The sequence below is a fragment of the Manacus candei genome, unplaced genomic scaffold, assembly GCF_025592945.1.
Source record: "Manacus candei isolate 608988 ecotype Guabito, Panama unplaced genomic scaffold, ASM2559294v1 h1tg000073l, whole genome shotgun sequence".
NCBI lineage: Eukaryota > Metazoa > Chordata > Aves > Passeriformes > Pipridae > Manacus > Manacus candei.
In genome coordinates, this window is record NW_026138121.1 from 4,093,937 (window position 1) to 4,115,054 (window position 21,118).

The window sequence follows — 21,118 nt, forward strand, 5'->3', positions numbered from 1 at the left end:
CGGTCCCGCAGCCGCGCCGCCCGTGACGGCCCCGGCCCCGCCCAGGGAGGGGGCGTGGCCAGCGGTGGGGGGGGACGTGGCCACCTTGGAGGGGGCGCGTCCAGGGCGTGGCGAGCCCGGGGGCGCGCGGCGGGACCGGCCCCGGGGGGGTCCAGGGGCGCGCACGGAGGGGCGGGGCCAGTCCGTGAGGGGCGGGGCCGGCCCGGGCGGGGCGGGGCCTGGAGGGGCGTGGCTCGGGGGCGTGTCCGGGGCGGCGCGGAGGGGCGGCAGTCGGGCGGCAGCCGCGGCCGGGGCGGGAGCGGCGGCGGCGGCAGCGCGGGGCGGGCAGCGTCGCCCCGTGTAATGCGGCATGTCCAAGACGCTGCGCAAGAAGCGGCACTGGCTGAGCAAGGTGCAGGAGTGCGTGGTGTCCTGGGGCGGCCCGGCGGGCCCGGACCCCGACCTGCTGCGCGGCGGCGCCGAGCGCGGCGAGTTCCCGTACCTGGCGGGCCGCCTGCCCGCGGGCGGCGAGGGCGCGCAGGGCCCCGTGCTGCTCTCGGGCAAGGCGCCGGCGCCGGGGGACGTGCTGCTGGAGGTGAACGGCACCCCCGTGAGCGGCCTCACGCACCGCGACACGCTGGCCGTGGTGCGGCACTTCAGGGAGCCCGTGCGCCTCAAGACCGTGCGCCCAGGTGAGCGCCCCGGGGGCCGCGGGCCGCACCGGGGCCCTCCTCCCGTCGCCGCCGCTGCCGCCACGGAGCCGGACCGGGGCCCTCCCGCCGCCACCCAGCCGGCCGCGCGTAGGCCCGGCCGCGCCGGCGCCCTGCGGGGCGGCGGGAGGGCCGCGGCGGGGAGCGGCGCCCGAGGGAACCGGGGGGCGACCGGGCGGGATCCAGGGGGGCGGCCGGGGCGAGGGTGCCGCGCTGGGAAAGTTTCCGCGGCTCCGGGAAGGCGGGGCGGGGTGGGGGGGGCGGCCCCGCCGTCCCGGGGCAGCGCCGGGGCGGCCCCGGGGCGATGCGCGATCCCCCGGCCCGGCGGCCTCTGCCGGGGCGCGCCCGGGATGCTCCTCGGGTCCGGTGCTGGTGCGGTGTGACCCCCGCTGTCCCCCCGGGTCGCTCCCGGAGGGTCCCCGCGTCCTCTCGGAGTTGTTTTCCGTGGTGTTCGCGCGATCCGCTGCTCGGAGGGGTGAGTGGGGAATGGCCGGGCTGCTGCCATCGCTCCGTCCTGCTGGTTTTTGCCAAAGACAGGCACCTAGAGGGAACTCCCGGGTGTTCTTTTTCCATGGCTTTGTGTTAATTTTGAGCACTCTTTAATTAGCTGGTGGTATCAGATGGTGGTATCGTGTGGTAAGTTCTTCTTTATCAACGTGCCTGTCAAATGTCAAATTAATGCCGAATAGTGGCACCTGCAGCCACACGAGCTAATGATTCAGGAGCTCCAGACGTACCTGCTGCTTTCCCGGTCAGGTATTCCAGGTGTGAGCCTGATGTCTTATGAGAAACTGTCTTGGGAAAAAAACTGTTTTTCTCTGAATCCCAGCGGATTTCAGTATTTCCATGACTGGAGTCAGTAGTATTTCTCATAGAGCTGCTTTGCTGAACACCTGTCTTGTCCTTTTTTCATAACTGCTGGCTGCTGTTTGACTTCAGGTAATACGTATTTTAAATCGGATTTTCCTCGTTTGACCACTAGTGAAAAGTCGTCTCACATATAGAGACCGTGCTGTTGGTCCTGATTCATGTCATTGCTAAATTAAAAAAACAGACACACACCTTAAAAGCACCTACAGAAGCCTGGTAGGTTTTGAAAGATGTTTTGATTCCCAAAATTGGAGAAGTGGAGATCTCCAAATGGAGAAAATAGAAAAGAACAGCTGCAAGTTAGATGTGAAATAAGAGGATTAAAAAAAAAAAAAGAGGGACAAATTGTTTAAGATAGAAAATAATAATCTCTTTTAAAAAGAGAAAGCTTGTGGAAGATGAAACCATCGTTCAAAGGGATTTCTGTGTTTACTATGGAGGGAAATAGGGGTATTCCTGTGCTGGGAATTTCCACAACAGAGATGTCAAACTGTACAAACTGGCAGAAAAGGTTTAGAAGAAATTGGTGTGATTGATAGTAGAAAATGGCGAGAGCCAGATGATGTGGATGAGGAGTTCGTGGTAACAGCAACGTGTTGCCTGTTCCTTAAATTCTGGGTGGTGTGGAAGGGGTAGGAGGTCAGGAATATGGTACTGGTGGGGAAAAGGGTCCAGAAGATCAACAGGACTGGCTGGTGATTCCAGCAGGTTGGTTAAAACTCGGGTTAAAAAGGAGAATATTGGGCATGTGAATCAATACCACTTAATGAGGAGAGAGGGCTGCTGTTCAGAAGGAAGTCTCTTAATTTCTGCAGGGTCACTGGCTGGTTTAATCAAAAGCAAGCATTTTGGTGTAGAGGATTTTCCAGCAGACTTTCAGTATCGCAGGCTTGGATGAGGCTCTTGCTGAGTGAGCGTGGTGTGGCAGTGTAGCTGCCAAAAGATAAGAGCCGAATTCTCCTGTGGGTTAGTAACTAGTTCAAATAGAGGAATGGTTTTCTCAACAGAAGGAAACTGCTGCTGGAGTCTTGTAAGGACCTGTGCTGTTTAGCATAGTCATCCCGAGCTTGTAAACCCAACGCTAGGTGAGTTGGTAAAAGAAAAGTTGCATTTTTCGTGCTGATTTTTATATAACTTTTGGAACACATCGATCTGAATCTTCAGATCCAGCGATTTTTCCTGTACTGGAACATATTGCAAGCTTATTTACCACATCAGGTGACTTTTGTACTCATTCTCTGTGTTAGACTTAGTGTCCTTAAATACAGCATTTTAAAACATACTGGGTTTTGTTCGGGTTTTTTTTTCAAGGCTGCCACAGCTGCTCAGTGGCAGTTTTCCAGTCAAGGTGTATGTAATTAGGAAAGTTGTTGACAAGGCATTCTCTGTAAAGACCTGTGACTTTGAATTTGTGTTCTCTTGTGATCCAGAACCGTCCAGACCTTCCAGACTTTGGGAGCCATCTGGGAAGACATGTGGGGTCGTGTGTGTGGTGGAGGTGAAGAGAGCAAGGGCTTGGGAGCTGGTGCTCTCTGGTGTGCTTGTAATATGTTAGAATCCTCAAAGACCCATAATTGCATTGCTTCAGGGTCTTCAGGGTCCCGTGTCTCATGCTTTTTCCCCAGTCAAAACTGCTCTCCCTCATCCTGTTGAAAGGCATGGAGTGCTCTGCCCCACTGCTCCTCAGCTTTGGGTGCTGTTGGGACAGAAGTCTGAGGGCATCCGATGTCAGGGGTCGACAGTGAGGAATTTGTGTCTCTGTCTCTGAATTTTAGGGGTGCTCACAGCCTGCCTCAACATTTTACAAGGGCAAGTTTGGTGATTAAGAGCTGGCTGCATCTTCCAGGTGAGGTCTGTGCAGGTGACCCGGTGGCCTTGAGCAGCATGTTGGGGAGCTGGACTGCTTTAGTTCAAGTCATAGTTGTAGTCCTTCGCTAAAGGCAGCAACAGCTTTAGTTGACAGCAGTAAAATCTGTCTGTGATACTTCTCGCAAGCTCATAGAAAATTTAAAATGGAAATTTCAAGATGCTGTTTAGGCTTGTTTGATAAGACACTCGAAGGATATGAATGTTAATTTGAACGCCATCTGTTAACTGCACATCACAAATGATGGACCATTTTGTTGATGAAAGAAATTTGTCCTTCCCGCTCTTGCTCTGTCTTTATTAGCTGAGGAGGGAGAACAAGACCTGTGTGCTGGGGGTAGGTGTTGTGTCCCAGGTGAGGACGGCCTCAGGTGCGTGGGATGGCTGGAAAATCCATGGATATGGTATCAACAGGGATTTACACAGCAAAGTCTGTGGGAGGCCAGTCTCGAGCTCTGCCAGCGCACCTGGACTGACGCTGAGATCCGAGTTGTCTGAATAAAACTTAAATTCTAGGTGATCATTGAGATGATAACCATACCTCTATTTATATGTAATTCATCATCATCTTGATCAGATGAGAAAAGCAGCCCTACAGAGAGCCAGGGCTGCCTGTGCAGTGGGATGTGCACGGAGGCTGCCGGCGGCCGACGCGGTGTAATGAGTCCATTTGTATTTTAGCCACGCTTGGGAAGTGCTGGTTCCCAGCTAATCGCCTGCTTACATGCATCCAAACGATGGCTGTGTGCTCCAGGACCTTCCCTGTCTGGTGTTACTTGGATTAGGGTGTTATCCTTGTAACTGGCTGGTGCTGCTGCAGGTTCTTCTATTTCCGTAAAGGAAAAAGGGAAACATTTTGCTCTACTCACATCCGTTGTATCAGAGTGGTAAGTTCATCTTCTAAAGGTACCCACTTTCCTTCCTGTACCTGAAGGTACTGGAAAGATGAAAGGTACTACAAGAAGGATGGAGAGGGACTTTTTACGAGCACGGGTGGTGATAGGATGAGGGGGAATGGCTTCAAACTGGAAGAGAGTAGGTTTAGATTAGAAATTAGGAAAAAATTCTTTGCTGTGAGGCACTGGAACAAGTTGCCCAGTGAAACTGTGGCTGCTCCATCCCTAGAAGTGTCCAAGGCTAGGCTGGATGGGGCTTGGAGCAACCTGGGCTAGTGGAAGGTGTTCCTGCCCGTGGCATGAGATGATCTTTACAATCCTTCCAACCCAAACCATTCTGTGATTCTGTGATTGCATAGAATCTGTGATTGCATGTGGCATTCAGGGGCTCTGAGCAACCTGATCTAGGGGGTGACATCCCTGCCTGTGGTGGGGGAGTTGGAGCTGGATGGTATTTAAGGTCCCTTTCAACCCAACCATTCTATGATGATGATGATGATGATTCTGTGATGATTCAGAATTAGGCAGAAAGATGTTTGTATGTGCAGGCAAGCCTGTTTACTAAAATACTCCTCAATACAACTTGGGAGTGTGTTCTTTCTTCACAGCAGCATGGTAGCCAAAATACATCAAAACTAGACTGCAGGCTTAAAGTAAGAAAAATCACTGATATCTGCAAGTTCCTCTTTCTGCAGCCTGCCTTGCCAGATACTACGTAGGAAGGAATGTGTTTTCCTTCCAAACTAAGGAGCTTTGATGAATACAGCTACTCTGTGGCAATTATTATGGTTTCATGACCACTCTAACCAGCATCTGGGAAGAAATGGGCGGAGTCTTGTAGCTCTTCCACTTGAGAAATGTTTCCAGAGAGCATAGTTTGGTCCCTTGGTTACGGAGGGGATGCACGTTGGCTCCGTTGTGTCAAAAGTGATCTTTGGTCAAAAAATGCAACAAGATTTAAAATTATGGAAAGTCGTCTTCAGACTAACTTTTTTTCAGTGCTCCTGAAGCTATTAAATCTTGATTCCCTGTAGATTTGTTTCACAGTTGATGTTCACACTCATAGCTGGAGCTCTTCCTCCAGCTGGGGCATTTATTCCTTGCCTCCAGTCGGGATTGCCTGGCCTGTGGTAAGTGCCAGTTTGTGCTGTGATGGTTTATTCCCAGTGGGACATGTGGAGGACATCCCAGCTCATCTCAAAGAATTGATGGGATCTTTTTTCAGCCCTTCACGTGTTTTATGGTGGATCCAGTACACCGCAGCCCAAAGCTGACGTGTGTTTGTGCTCTGTGTGCACTCAACCGTTGTCTGCAGCTTCCTGATGTGACATCTCTGACTGCCTCAGATCCATTGCTTTATTTGAATTACAGTGCATTAGTGCAGAGGGTGAGGAGATTGACAGGTGGATGGACTCGATATAAAACCAATTTTTTGTGAGTCTGACTTTCCCTACATCGTGTGATGCTCCTGGGACTTGAGGAGCAGGAAGCCAGCAAGGCCTTATCTTCCTGATCAAAATCTAATACAAGCTTACAGGACAACTTATTGCTGGATGCATTTTCTCACGTGACTGTGATCGATCCCTAATGCCTCCACTGCTGACAGGAGCTAATGGGAATGTTACCACCCCTGCTTGGGGGTCCCTTTTCTGGAGCAGAATGAATGAAAACGGGGGCTGACGAATCCAGTGACTCAGATCAGGATTCAGCACTTGAGACACAATACTCGAAGCTGAGTATCTGAGATTCATTTACATTTCCTCTTGTGCTTGAGGTGGGTACAAAGCCTCCATGTGGGGGTAAACATTTGCATGTTTGGCAATTAAGGCAGCGCCGCACTCCCGGGCTGTTTTCACAAAATCGGATGAATTCTAAATGTGCCGTGTTAAAACAGAGATCAGAGTACACACACAAGGATAATTTTGCCTCTCGGAGGAAAGGCATTACCCTAATTCTGCGTTTCTGCGGAGGCTGGCAGCGCTCCAGCTCGGGATGATGGAACAGAGGAATGTGTTACTCGGGAAATCTGAGGAGCTGCACAGCCCTTGGTGGGTGTTGGGTGGGGGCTGCCGTGGAAAACTGCCCTCCCTGCTTGAGGGTTCATGGGGAACCGACCTGTTCTGTACCAAAAAGGAAAGTTTGGGTCGTTTTACCACACTAGGAAAAGCTCAGAGCACACAAGGCTGCTGGAATGAATGTGCAGGGTATCCCAGTTCCATGAGGTGGGGCAGAAGATAAATGTGCTGTCTTGAAAAAGAAAACTGAAGGGGAAATGCTTTCTGTTGTCTCTCTAAAGCTGTCCTGCATCAGGTTGAGAGCTGCCTTGCACAAAAAGCTGGGAGTTGCATCTCAGATGTATGGATGCAGAGGACTATCAAGCACTAATAGCTCTGGGTATCAGGGTGTGCATGTAATTTATAATCCTGCTATTCATATTACTCTTCATATAAAACATATTGCTCGTGGCACAGACCTTACTGCCTTTCCCTCTCACGCACTCCTTTGTTTGAATTTTACTGTGATGAGTTCTGTGTTAATGATCACACCATAAATGCCCTCTAATGATTCTGTTCTTTCCTGGCGTGTTCGTTTCAGATGATAACGAGGCCTCATGTGGCTTTTGTGACTAATTTGTACTTTCTTGTTCCCTTCAGGAGAGCCATTCTCTTCCCTGTTCCGTTCCTTGATGTCTCCCAGGAGAGACTCTGTAGGATAGTGCAGAGTGAGGCTTTTACCTGGAGCTGGTGGCAGAGCAGGTGGTGCTGTTGGTGTTCTTCTCCAGACCCACCTCCTCCGTGTTCCCTCCTTTAGGGGAATCAAGTTTTCACTAGGACTGAAAAACCACTTTTATTCCAGTTGTTCCTGGAAGGACATTTTTTTTGTTCAGGTAGACAGTTTTGATTTAAATTCTTCCCTATATGCTGGTTTTTTATTAAGCCCCAACCTTAGGATTCCATGTCAGCAGAGAACTTACTTAAAATCCTTGAAAATGTAATTTTACTGCTACTCTACAGTGGCAGGAGGCTTTCTCTTCTCTGTGAATGAAGCCAAGAATGAAATAAAGATGAACCTTTATTAGAAGTCATGATTTCAACAGCAGATTTCATCTCCATAATTTTTGTCTAGATATGGCTCTTCAGTTCTTGGCTGGCTTTAGTGAAATGTCAGTTGGCTGTAGAAAATGGCTGGGTTTTATCACTCTGAAAAGATACAACGCCCTTAATTTTTTAAACAAGTTTCATTTTGCTTTAATAAGAGACAGACACTTCAAAACTAAACTGTGTTTTTGGAAACTTCTGAAGTAAACAAGCTGTGCTCGTAGACTTGCTGTGCACTGTGCTCCTTTATTCTTGAAGCATCTGCTTCAAGCTAATTTAAAAAAATAAAATCTTAAAATATGACAAGAATTGTGCATTCAAACAGACAGCTGAAAAAATTACTGTAGTTTTCATTGTTGCTCTCTTTTAAGGTCTTTGAATTCATTCTTCTGGTTCTTGTTCTTAATTCATGATGCTTCCTTTTAAGAGCTATCTTGTCGCGTTCATGGGCCGTTAGTTAAATCACTTCTTGTTCCCTGAACAGGAACAATTTTCTTCTTCAAAGCATAGTATTCCTGGGAGTACTAGATTTGGATCAAGAAAAATATGAGCTCTTCGTATTTGCAGGTAAATTCCTTATTTAATTCTGCTGAACAGAAGGTGAGGGGAAAATGCAGCAGGAAGATTGCAGAGTCGGATTGATCTGCTGCATCATCACCAAAATCAGAATTCTAAGAAATTCATCGTCTCTGTTGTTAATTGATGTTTGAATTTGTGTTAAATTAATCTTTTTTGGGCCCTCAGCGGGTCACAGTGGGAATGGGAGCAGCTCCCAGGTGGCATTCTAGCAGCAGTTGGATGTGATGGGCTGGATCCCAAGCTGGTTGGTTTTAAAAGCAAGAGCATATTCTCAAGGTGAAAAGGGGAGCATCCTAGAAAGGGTGTTTGTCAAGGAGACTGCAAAGGCACTAATGGAGTAAAGGGAGTAGCAGCTAGGGGTGTAAAACCTGTGTAAAGCTGTCCCCAGTGCTGCTCTTGGAGCTGCAGGTACAGGTGGTTTCACACAACCACGTCCTGTGGGTAGTTCAGGTGCAGCTTTCACTATGAAACCCAGTCACAGCAATCTTCTGTTCAGGCTTCTGTCACCGTGCTTTTATTGTCATGTGCAAGTGCAACATGTTAAAGCAGTGGCTTTCTGTGGAAGTGTGATTTCATTTTCAAAGCACGCCCAGGTTGTTAGTTATAACTCTGGGCTTTCTCTGACAGCGAGCTTTTACAGCCTGTTCTCAGAGCTACGTTTAAAAAAGCTTGCTTAAAGCTACTATTCAATATGTATGATTCTCCAGCCTGTAATTTTTTTATGAATTGGTGATTGCTCTCAGTTGAATGTAACTTTTCAAATTGAAAATCACTAGTGTGTTTACTATCCATCCCGCGTCACTCTTCGCTCGCTGAATAGCAGTTCAGTTTGTAAAGCCTGATCCATTGTAAAATTATTTTCCTGAGACACAGCTAAAAAGTTACATCACTTAAGCTCTTAATTGCCATGTCTCTTCAGTTACCTGTACAAAAAAAGTAAAGCTTGAATTGTAGCCCTATCAGATCGTGGTACACTTGAATAGTGGTTCTTCTTGTGTTCTACTTCAGTGCTGTTTCATTACTGACTTTGGTAATAAATACAATCAGCCTGGCAGCTGGTGTCTGATGAATATGGATTGGGGGTGCTCTATAAACATCAGAAGTATTCTGGGGTTTGGAGCCTGGAAATGAGTTTTCCATCTGCATAGTAATGAAGTATTCTTTCAAATAGGTGGTAAAGGCAATCAACAGGGTCAGCGTGACTGTGTGAATTATCTGCTACTGAAATTTTCACTTCTTACATCCGCTGCATTTGGAACTAGTGAACATGAAATCCAGACTGGTTTGCCTTGACATGAGATTCTAACCCAAAATCTGACTACAGCCACAGTTGTAGCTGTACAAAACTGGGTTGGTTTGGTGAGGCTGGGACTGTCCAGGACTGTCTCTGGCACAGGTGGGAAGAAGCTGGTCCATCACAGGTGTCTGAGCCTACATGTGGGGATGGTTGGATCCAATGGGAATGTGGGACAGTACTAGGGAATACTTTGAGGATACCTGTTCCCCTTATGTCAAAGAGACAGAAGTAGAGGAGATACAAAGAAAGGTATCACCGGCCTGGAAAAACTCTTGTGTGATGGGACAGAAAAAGGTGGAATTACGACACAAAGGAAATTAGTGGGGGATACGCAGTAACAGCACAAAAGAGCAGGATTAGGAGTTTGTTGCTCTTCTCTCACAGCACAGATACCAGCCCATAACCCACAGCAGGCAATTCCTGATAGCAGGAGATGTCTTCGGGCGTGTGACGTGCCGGGGCTGTCCCTGGAGTCGGGTTCAGGAGGTTCAGTTGTCGTTTGAACTTTGCCTTGTAGCACTGGCTGGTCTAGTGCCTTGTACCTGCTAATTAATAACCCTGTGTGGGAAGGCACAGATGTTCAGGGCTTTCCCAGTTTGGTCCCAGTATACCTTGGAACTGGAGACATGGGAATTCTTCCCTCATGTGCTGGATGTTATTTACAGCTTTATCTTTCTGTCGGTCGAGTAGGAGCTGGTGGAGGCCCTGCATCTACAGACACCTCTGCCAGGGTGGAATTCCTCCCCTCCAGGTGTGCCCAGCTGAGGTGGGAGTGTGTCCTGGCTGTTTGGTGAAGTTGGAACATGGCAGTCGTGGAATGACAGAATGATTTGGATTGGAAGGGACCTTGCAGCTCATCTCATTCCACCCCCTGCCACGGGCAGGGACACCTTCCACTAGACCAGGTTGCTCCAAGCCACATCCAATGTGTCCTTGAACACTTCCAGTCTTCCCATGCTTTGTCAGACTATAAATATAGACTTGTATTTCTGTTTGGGGCTGAGGAATGTGGCACTCTGAGACAGGGTGTGAGGACAAGCTTGTCCTGTGAATCAGGGTAATGTTTACTCCATCTTGGATTCTTGGCTTGCCAATTTACAACACTCAGTACCTGAATACAGACCATTACAGGTTTACATAAAAACACTGTTCAGAAGCTTTCACCTTGAGGTGCATCACAGACTAAACATTGTAGTCATCTGAAAGAAAGAAGCAGCTCCTTCCTCACCCATCACACTAAAAACCCACACACGTTTTTAGGCCTGGCCATAAGGCATTTCACTTCTTTGTAGTGCAAATATGAATAAAGATCTCATGTCCTAGGAATAAAAATGAGTGGTTTGTATGTCCCAGTGCTTTTTACCTCCTGGTAATCAAATGCAGTTGGAGGTACGAAGTGTCAGCCAGTTTCTCTGAGCTAGGGAAGAACACCAAAGGCCATTTTGAATTTTGAAAATACAAGTTGGGAGATCTGTGCAGTCGTCTGCCAGAAACTGCTCTGGAAAACAACCATGGACATTTGGTGGTTTGGGCTGTATATCAGGCTTTGAACGTAGAGAACATAAAGGAATGTATTTAGTGCTGAGTTCCTGCCCAAGTGCCCCTGCTGCCTTTGCCAGAGGGATTTTTTTGATAAAGGGTTTAGGGAGAAATTAATTTCCCTTGGACTTGGATCGCTCAGCAGTTGTATTTTGAGAGCAATTCAGTGTTGGCTATTGTGTTTTGGGATTCAAATTGTGTCCCTTGTGCTGGGGACTGGTTTAGCATGCACGAGAGGGCCCAGCATGCAGTTTGGGAACTGTTTTGCCAGGCCCCATCTGTTTGCCCTTTGGAAGGATCCATGGCTCTTGTGGGCACAGTGGGATGTGCTGGTGTGGGGACTGGCCATGGCCAGCCTCAGGCTTTGCCTCTGGGAATCCGTGGTGGATGGATTCTTCTGCAGTGTCTGGCTGGAATCCTCTCCAGGATGTCTTTTTGGATCCCCTCCTTGGCTCAGCAAAGGTCTCTCAATGTGTTTCTGCAGCTTGTGGCTGGGTGGGCAGGGGAGTGAGTGCTGAGCTGCCAGGTGGGAATTCTGTGTCATGGTCATGGGGGGGGTAAGAACCAGCTGTTGGTGTCACCCCAGTCCTGCTCAGTGCCACCATGGAATGCTGATGGGTCTGGAATGCTGGCAGACAGTCCTCTCAGTGGGTCCCCCATCCAAAGAGGGAGCAGGGCACAGTGGTATAAACACCAGGGCACAGTGGCATAAACACCAGCGTTGTGTTCAGCTGGAAGAAATAAAATAAAATCTACTTTCATGTTGATGAAAGAACAGATGAGAGAAAAAATTCCATCTGAAGTGGCTGCTTAATTACTGTTTGATACAGCGATGTAGGTTATCAAATTAAGTTGTTAGTGCAAATACTGTTAGGGTAGAAAGTGGTTTTTCCTCTAGAGCAGTTGCTTTCAACATGTTGGTCTCAATTTTTTGGTGTCACCAAGTCTTATGTGGCAAAAGCCTGGTTTTAGACCTGTTCTGAAAATGAAATTCCTGTGGTGGCTATGGCTTTAGCAAACTGAACTTAGATATAACAAAATGAATATATATTTGGGCAACCTGGTTTAGTAGAAGGTGTCTCTGCCCATGGCAGGGGCTGGAACAAGATGAGCTTTGAGGTCCCTTCCAACCCAAACCATTCTGGGATTCTGTGATATAATCTTCAGATGACTGGGTGGTTTGCTGTCTAATTTAGTAAAGAAAGCATCTTTTAAAGTATTATATCTCTTCAGTAGTTGCTGTAATTTAGCCAAACTTTATGGAAAAGCATGCACAGTGTTTTGGGTGTGCATTTTGGGTTCTGAACACAGCAGCACGTAGCAGGGTAGGGGTGTCCAGCATAAAACTTAGTGAGTCTGGGCAAAAACCAATCGAAGCAGAAAGCAGAAGTGCCCTGTCTTCATGTAAGTTTTCCTTTTCCCTGCAAGACTTTTTGGAAGATCACAGCAAAAGCAGAGCTGAAGCAGAAGCAAGGGCTGTGTGCTCTGTCTGGCCTGTTTCTCATGTTTGCACAGCTGGTTTTGCCCACCAGCTCTGTCCTGCAGCTGAGGACAATGCTGCATGTAAGTAAGTTATGTCTTCTTTTCCTGACATTATTAAAAACCAAAGCATAAACCCATTGACAAATAATTTGAGCTCGGTGTAAGCCAACGTGCTGATTAAGTGTTTCCCTCCTGTGCTGTGACTTCTACGAGAAATCTGTGAAATTTTCCTGTGATTTTAATTCTGTGGATTTTAAAATTATTTTGACACAGTTTTTCACCAATAGACAACAGCAACATCCAAACCACTTAAGCCATTCCCCCACTTTGAGGTTTCATTGCCAGTATATATGACTTTTCCTTGGTTATACGCCAGGTTTGCCATGACCTTGTTGCAACAAACAGCAGCAGAGTGTGCTGGTACTACCCATTAAATGCAAGAGGATTAACATCCAGTTTATTTCCTCTAAAACCACAGAACTATCAGGAAATAACTAAGCCCTAAAGTTTTAGGTTTGTAGAAATGATTTCCTCCTAATGCATGTACTTGGGGGGGGGGGATTTCAGAATCCTGTTATGTAAAAGAGAGGCAGAGCCCTATATTAATCCCAGGGAATTATGTTTAATGGCTTGTTTCGTCCTTTATTGGTCTAAAGAATTCCTCAGAAATCAGCTGACCAAAAGTGCCACTGAAGTATTTTTACCTCTGTTGCTGCAACTATTATCTCTCAGTAATTTCACTAATCTTCTTTGCAGTGAGATTAAATTGGAAATGCTTTGGTGCAGGGAGGACTTGTTTGTGTAAACTGCGGGTTGCCATCGAGGGGAAGGACCAGTAAGTCATCAAATGTGATGTTCCAGTGCTGAGGAGTATTTTGAGATATGTATTGGCTTGGCTTTCCTTTGAGTTGACAGTGCTTCCTTGGAAGATGATGTTTGGAATGTGAACTTCGATGAATTGTGTTTGACATCTGCAAAAAATGCTCATGACACAAGTTTGACAACGTTGCTGTGGTTTTATTTCATGTTGAGAGTTGGCCACTGCTGTATAAACCAATTTTGTATTAATACATTGAAGTTGTTATCCGTTGTTCTAACCCAAACAGTTCTGTGATGATTCTATGAGACATCTTCAGATGCCTCTCATGCACGTGCTTTTTTAAACTGGCTTATTACAGAAGCATTAACATGCCATATATATAAATAAAATATTTTTGTCGAGGGGTGTGTGCAGCTGGGGGTTAAACCAAGCAGAACAGCTGAGGTAACAGCTTGTGCTGTGTCCTCTTTATGAATTTTGAAAAAGACAAATAGTTACGTCCTTGGCAGATCTGGTGCTATTATTAAACCCCATTTTGTGGTTTATTTACAGGCAGCAGGAAAACTGTTTTACTCAATCCAAGGCCTGAAGTAGTGCTCGTGTGGAATTACAGGCTACACAACTTGCCTCTAAATTGCAGGCTTTCCTCTCTGCCCTACTTACTCAGTCTAAAAAAACCTAATCCTGTGGATTTTATTTCCCTCTCTGTAGGACAGCAGTGAGTAATTACTTTTCTCTGGTGAAGGTAGAGATGCTGGAAAAGTTTAATTAATGCTCATTAGGAGATGCTGCTAATACTTAAAGGCATTCATTAGGACAGGGTGCTTAATGTTCGTCTGAACAGCAAATAAATGCGGTGGAGTGACTGTTGTTTACGCTGTACTGTGTGTTATGTCTTTCTGTTCTGTGAAATATTGCAGGGTATGTGGGTCCTCCCTAGCCAGATGTGTCTCTTAGAATCATAGAATCATTGGGTTGGAAGGGACCTCTGAGATCATCAAGTCCAACCCTTGATCCAACCCCGCTGTGGTTCCCAGCCCGTGGCACTGATGCCACATCCAGTCTGACCTTAAACACCTCCAGGGATGGAGAATCCACCCCTTCCCTGGGCAGCCCATTCCAATGGCTGAGCACCCTCTCTGGAAAGAAATTCTTCCTAATATCCAACCTAAACCTCCCCTGGCACAGCTCAAGACCCAGCCCTCTTGTCTTGCTGAGAGTTGCCTGGGAAAAGAGACCAACCCCCCCCTGGCTCCCCCCTCCTGTCAGGGAGTTGCAGAGAGTGAGGAGGTCTCCCCTGAGCCTCCTCTTCTCCAGGCTGAACAGCCCCAGCTCCCTCAGCCTCTCCTCACAGCACTTGTGCTCCAGTCCCTTCCCCAGCCTCGTTGCTCTCCTCTGGACTTGCTCCAGCCCCTCCATGTCCTTCCTGAGCTGAGGGCCCAGAATTGGACACAGCACTGCAGGGGTGGCCTCACCAGCACTGAGGTAACCCCTCTGAAGTGTCTGAGAGCAGGTGGGATGTCCTGAGGCCACAGCTCAGGTGGCCTTGGCACCTCCCCATCAGTGAGTCCTGGCGGGTGCCCTCGTTTTACTTGAACTCCGGTTGTGGTTTTAACACAGAATTACAAATATTTGTAAATCAGGGGTGGTTTTGTTGTTGAAACAATGTTCTCAGCACATTTTTTAAACGTGAGCATAGGTGATTTGCACAGCTCCTCATTTCAGGCTGTTTTCCCATAATTAGCTGTTTGACACCAGAGCTGGCAGTTGCCTCTTGAAGAAGCATTGGAAGCATTTGTGTTACTCCAGTGGTTCTTTATCCCAGATACTGAGAGTTGGAACTCTCTGGAGCCTGGAGAACACTGTTACAGTGCTGTGATTTACACAGATTTAATAAACTTTGTCCATGTCTGATTTTAGCACAAATTGCATAACAGAAGAGGTGGAACAGGTGTGACTGGTAGGAAGCAGGAGGTTATCAACTTCCTCTGGCCTTTGCACAGGGAGGGGACCTGGAATGAACATGAAAACTGCTGTGTGGATGGGCCACTGTTTAAACTGTGGACACTGTTTAAAATGGAATTATTTTCCCCAGACATCGGTGGCCCTTTGGGAGCAGTGGTGGCCCCAAGGATGGGATCTTTGGGGTCTTCATGAACCTTTTTATCAGTCTGTACTTGTGCACAAGTGTGTGTAGTATATTCACAGGGAAATTCCAAAGTATTCAGTCCTACCAACTGTTCTCTCAGTGAAAAGTCTGCTAAAAATAGGATATTTTTCCATTCAGGCATCAAACTCTGATCGGTAATGTGAAGTGTCATGCTGTAGGAATAGTAAAAGGGCTTTTACATGAGGAAATTCTTTCTGTGAGCTGTTTTTTCTTATGGTGGGTGAGATGGAGCAAAGAGAAAAAGGATTTAAATCACTTTCTGCTTTGTTGAATCACCTTCGGGCGGCATAAAAATTTGTTGTTCTGAAATCCTGATTTATTGCCCCTTGGCAAATACATCGGATTTTCTTTTTTCTATTGAACTATATTCTTAAGAGATCTGCTGCTCTTACTGGTGTGTGGCTGCAGAGATGTTGGGTATTAAGGAGATGACAAAGAAAAACAATGTTTTCAGACAAAACCCCAGTTCTTTGACAGAACTTTCCGTGTTGGCTGAAGAATTTGAAACTGGGATGGGAGGACTGGGTGCTCTCTTCAGACTGCAGTGGTCTGGGAAGATTTAGCATTCATTGTCACCTGGCAGTGGAAGTTTCAAATGCAAAATGTGAGGCTTTTCTTGAGTTTTAAATGCGAAGTGCGAGGCTTTTCCTACATTTAACAAATAAGTGGAGACAAAAATAAAATCTGCTTTTTGAAGTAAGAACACGCATCCGATTCAAACACAGGAAATTCGAGCGGTGCCTGCAGGCTTGGCTGGACCTCAGAGCTGCTGCAGAGTGAGCTGAGAAGCAGAGGATATTTGGAATTTTGCTGGGCAAAGACTGTTCCTAACCTGCGTGCTGGACTTGCCCTGGTGTTTTTTTAGAGTAACAAACGCTGCAGTTGCCCCTCTCCGGGCACTCTGGACCCTCCAGGTGTGCACAGTGCTGGGCAGGTGGGGATGTGCTGCACACACAGCCCAGCCTTGGCTTCACCTCACTGCTCTGACAGTGCCTTCAGGAAAGCCCCGTTAGTCTCTTAATAAGAATTTAAACTGGCAGGTAAAGACAAGCTAATCTCTGTTCCATCCCGTGATTTATTTGAACAGCAAGATGTCTGGTTGCTTTTCTTTGCTGCTGCTGTAGAGCTGCCAGTGGGGACTGAACAGTGAATTTGGGAATTTAAATGCATTTGTTTAGTGACAATCAAGTGCTCTCTATGTAATTGCTGCCTGATTGTGATGAGTAGAATTGGGAAGGATCTTGACTATGTTGCCACTGTGAGCTGATGAATGTGGTTAGGACAGGTACCTGCTGTCAGATTTGCTCCATGTAATTCTTATGCTTGTGTGTGCAGGGTGATTTTTCATCACCTAGCTGTATGTTTTACTATCTTGGTAAATGGATATATATCATATACTTGTATTCAAACAAACCTTTTAAAACTCTTACCTTCAGGTTCACGTGTAATCTGGAAGTGAGGAGAAAAGGGAGCGTTTTAATAAGAACCCTCTGCTGTGGGTAACAAGTATCTGCTCTGTGCTCTGGTGATAGTAAAGCATTTCAGAGAGATTACTGCAGAACCTCTGCTGTCAGACAGGGATGACAGAAAAGGAATGATGCAATAAATGCAGGAACAAACTCCTTGCTGTCAGTTTGGGTTTTCCTGTTGGGGTGTACATCCATAGCCGCCTTCTGGTTGATTGTGAATCGAGGACAGAAATTAGATTTGGCTTTGCCTTCAAAGCTGTCTCTTTATTTGAAGTGCTTTCTTAAGAGAATTCCATTTCTGTGTCAGTCTTGAATTTAGTGAGCTCTTTAAGTAGATATAAATGACTCCAGCCTTTGGAGACAGCTGGATGAAGACGCTGACTGGCAGCTTCTCGAGCGGAATCTGAGAGCTCTGAGAAACATCTATTATTGTAACTGAGGACCCTTTCTGTCTCAGAGCCTCTACAAAATTATTATTATTTTGCTTACAGCATCCACCTCGTGCTGAAATTATGGGGGCAAACATAAAGTTATAGAATCATGGAATTGTTAAGGTGGGAAAAGAACTGTAAGATCAAGTCAAACCATCAACCCACTGTGTTCACCATTAAACTGTGTCCTCAAGTGCCACATCTGCATATTTTTTGGACACTTCCAGGAATGGTGAGTCCAACACTTCCCTGGACAGTCTTAACTGAAACTGAAAACAACTGGTGCAAGTTCCTCACTGAATTTAATAGCTTATCAGCCAGACAGTTGTCGCAGACACCAGCTGGGGAGCAGTTGTTTGCTGCCCTGTCCTCTATGCTTTGATTGTTGATCACTGCTGATACGTTTATTTTGTGGTCATTTGTTGTACTCAGAGAAGGGAGAGTGGGTGGCTTGGAAGCTGGCCACAAGTGATTGTGCCATTTGTGCCTGGCTGCAGCCACGGCCCTTCAGGACTTCCTAAAATCAGATGGTTTCATTTTTTTAAATGGGGTTGTACGTGGCTTACAGAGACTTATTTTTATGCTGGAGAAATCATGGAGTAAAAATGGGGTTGCTCTCAGTGCTTTTTGTCTCAACTTCAACTAGTTCTAGTTTATAGTATAGAGCAGTGGAAGAAGTTTGTTCTGAAGTCAAAAAATAACTGGAAATGCAGCTATGATGTTCCATAGCTGAGCAAATACTCCCACGTGCCAGCTACAACTGAGTCTACTGCAGAATTGACCTGTGGTCTGTGCTTAGAAGTTCACGTTAAGTGGCAACAGCAGCAAGTTTTCTTTAATATTCAGTAACTTCTGGTTATGAAAACCAGATTTATCCTTTCAATGAATAGGTTATTTGCCCTTTTTTAATCTGCCAGTCTCTAATGCCGATGTTCTGAACACTTTATTGCAGAAGCATTTCTTTGAAGAAGGTCATTGTATTCCTTATTCTGGTTATATTCTCCTTCTAAGTTGCAGCAATCTTTCATAAAAGCTTGTGATGGGGAAATGGGAAGGTCTCTTACCTGTCTCATGTCTGCTGGAGGTGGGTTTTCCATCAAGAGTCGTGCTCTCAGGGACGTGATGGAATTTTGGAGTTGTCCTTTGCAGGGCCAGGACTTGAACTTCATGATCCTTGTGGGTCCTTTCCAGCTCAGGATATTCGATGGTTCTTTGAGCTCGTTGCTAATCTGAAGGTTTATGTTTTAATAGCTGTTAGTTACCAGCTTCTTTTTCCACCTACTGACTGACATGCTCCATTGAGACACTTTTCTTACAAACTACTGAGAGATAAGAGGAAGAAGAAATGCAGAGAAGCAGATGTTGCATGACCAAGTACCCAACTGTGTGCTAACAAAATGAATCTCATAGTGATTAGTTAACAATTCTTTGGCAGGCAGAGTATATATGTAAAACAGTAAACACAGCATGGGGAAATAATAATGATAATTTGGGGGGGGAGAAAAAGAAGCATTTTCTGAGCTTAAAACATTGGCAGCATCAGTTCAACCATCTGTGTTGCTGAAGAGCTGACTGTGTTGTGGTAAGTCACACCAAGGTCAGTTGAGCTGAATTTAGAAGTCCTTAACCCTTTAGTTGTAAAATGTAACATTTCTGTTTTTTTAGCATCATGATTTAAATGACAGAAAAGCTGCACTGTCAATATCTGAACCTAAAATTGTCAGTAAAAGCGAATCACCATTAGTGCTGTGGGGTTTTTACCTGCTGTTATGTGGAGGTGTTGGGCCAGTAGGAACTGACAAAAATAAGATGTGCAGCCATGTAAAATTCACCTTTAAAATTTAAGGTTAACTGCATTCCTGGGGTGGCATTGCCATTGTTGTATCCATGGGTGAGTGAGTACAAAGGAGGAAGATAAAGATCATTCTGCCCTCCTGGCTATATAATTTAGAGCTGAGGCTGCAGTTACCTGCCTGCCCTCTGGAATGATTCTCTTCTGCAATGCCTTTTTTATTTTCTCTTTAGAGAAATAAATGAGTGTGTGCTGGGGCTGTGAACACCGTTGTCCTTCCCTTTGTACCCCTTCAATGCCCTTCGTGTCCCTCTGTCCCCCAAAGCACAACTGTGCTTCTCTGACCTGTTACTCATCACAGGTAACAACAGTTTGAAGAGTAAATTTGGAGAAATTGTGTAAATTGTGAACACTGACGTTTAGCACACGGGTGTAAGGGCATTTACTAGCTCAAAGGTATATTTACAAAATACAGAATTAACATTTAGATTCACAGAGTGGTTTGGGCTGGGGGGACCTTAAAGATCATTCAGTTCCACAGCAGCTGCTCAGGTGACACGGATGGTTTTGGACATGTTTTCCTGCAGCCTGGTCATGGGAAGGGGTGTGGATTTTCACGTGAAACGCTGTGTCAGTAACGAGGAGGAGTCTGTCAGCCTCTGAGTTTGTTAGAAATTCAATTTACTGTGCCAAACAGTGGAGGTGAGCACCTCTGCCAGCTCTGGGGATGAGCTGTGGCTCCGTGGGATGACTTGCACCACTCCCAGGCCACGTTGGGAGCTCGTCAGTCGGCACCTCTGATGCAGTTGTGCCAGGTTGGCTGCTCTGACCTGGGATCCTGCAGGGAAGAGCTGAGAAGGGATGTGCCAACACTGCCTGGGCAAGTCCAGCTCATGCTCGTACTTCACTAGAAAGCAGCTGGATCCCAAAGGCTGAGCAGTTCCTCTGTGCTGGCATCCAGCTCCTCACACGTGCTCTGCTCGGAGAAAGCACTGTTTCATCCTTAATTGAAAATCCTGTGTGCCATAACTGAAAATAAATCTTATTAAATGAATAGTGATGAAATAACAGGATATGCTGCGCAAGCGGAAAGAGAAATCCCTTTCATTTTTAATATTACATGATGATTAACTTAAGACATAGGGAAATGGTCTTCTCTTACTTGATTACTTCAGCAGTGTGCTGTAAAGATCATGAACTCAAGCTTCTCTGCAGAATTGGGTTGTGATAGAGTTGGAGTTTGTACGGTGACACCAGTGAGATTCATGGGTGTGAGAGGTCAATATGGGCAAGGCAGGAGTTTCCTCGTGTCCCTGGATGTGCTTTGCTGGTCCCGACCCCTGGGACGACTCTCCTGGCTCCTTTTTTTTTGTGCTTTTCACATGCAAATGTAGTGCCAAGTAAACGATGGAAAAGACACTTGACTGACATCACACGGGTGAAAGAGAGTCACCTTATTTTCTGAATTGGAAGATTTTAAAAGTATTTTGAACAATGGTGGTAGGGCTTGAGTTATTTTCTCATACTCCAGCTTACAGTGTGGCAAAACTGAGTTGGATGCACTCACTGTAAAACTGCAGTGGGTGTTCAGTATGTCCTCAGGGGTGTTCTGGGGAAAATTTCAAACGCTGTGAGATTCCCTAAGGGTAAAAGCTAACCACAACAGATACTAAATGTTGTTTTGTAGGTTGTGTTTTCAGACAGAAGTCTTTTTCACATCTTATTTTTGTTATAGCTGCATGACCCAGGCAAGCCACGAGTTGCAGCGGTGTTTGTACCAGCACTTGAAAATGTCAGCATTGATACTTTTCTGTACCAAGCTTGGTTTTGCTGAGAAATGCATTGAAAAATCTGGGGAACGTGAAACTGTTTCCTTCCAGCTGTGGTTGTGCCAAAGGGGATCAACGAGAGTGACTCCACAGCTGGTGCAAGGGGTGTATTCCCATGGGCACAGGGACATCCCAGCCCTTACTGGGATGCTGTGGTGCTCACTGGTGTGCCCCCAGTCCTCAGGGGTTGTAACAGACTGTGTAGAGCCTCCCTGGGTGCAGAGCTGCCGTGTGAACTGTGTGAGTCAGGCCCTGCCATTAGTCATGGCCTGTGCACATCTGGAGTTCCAG

General features: G+C 46.4%; 1 protein-coding gene across 4 annotated transcripts in view; it reads left to right on the forward strand.

Annotated features, from left to right (window-relative positions):
- Nucleotides 1–290: 290 nt before the first annotated feature.
- The window catches only part of MAGI3 (membrane associated guanylate kinase, WW and PDZ domain containing 3), a 68,197-nt gene continuing 47,369 nt past the window's right edge, over nucleotides 291–21,118 (forward strand). For all 4 annotated transcript variants that reach the window (XM_051808528.1, XM_051808530.1, XM_051808529.1 and 1 more), the window contains exon 1: nucleotides 291–671. In XM_051808528.1, coding sequence (XP_051664488.1) covers nucleotides 350–671 — 322 coding nt within the window. In that variant the 5' untranslated portion in view covers nucleotides 291–349. The remainder of the gene's footprint in view (nucleotides 672–21,118) is intronic.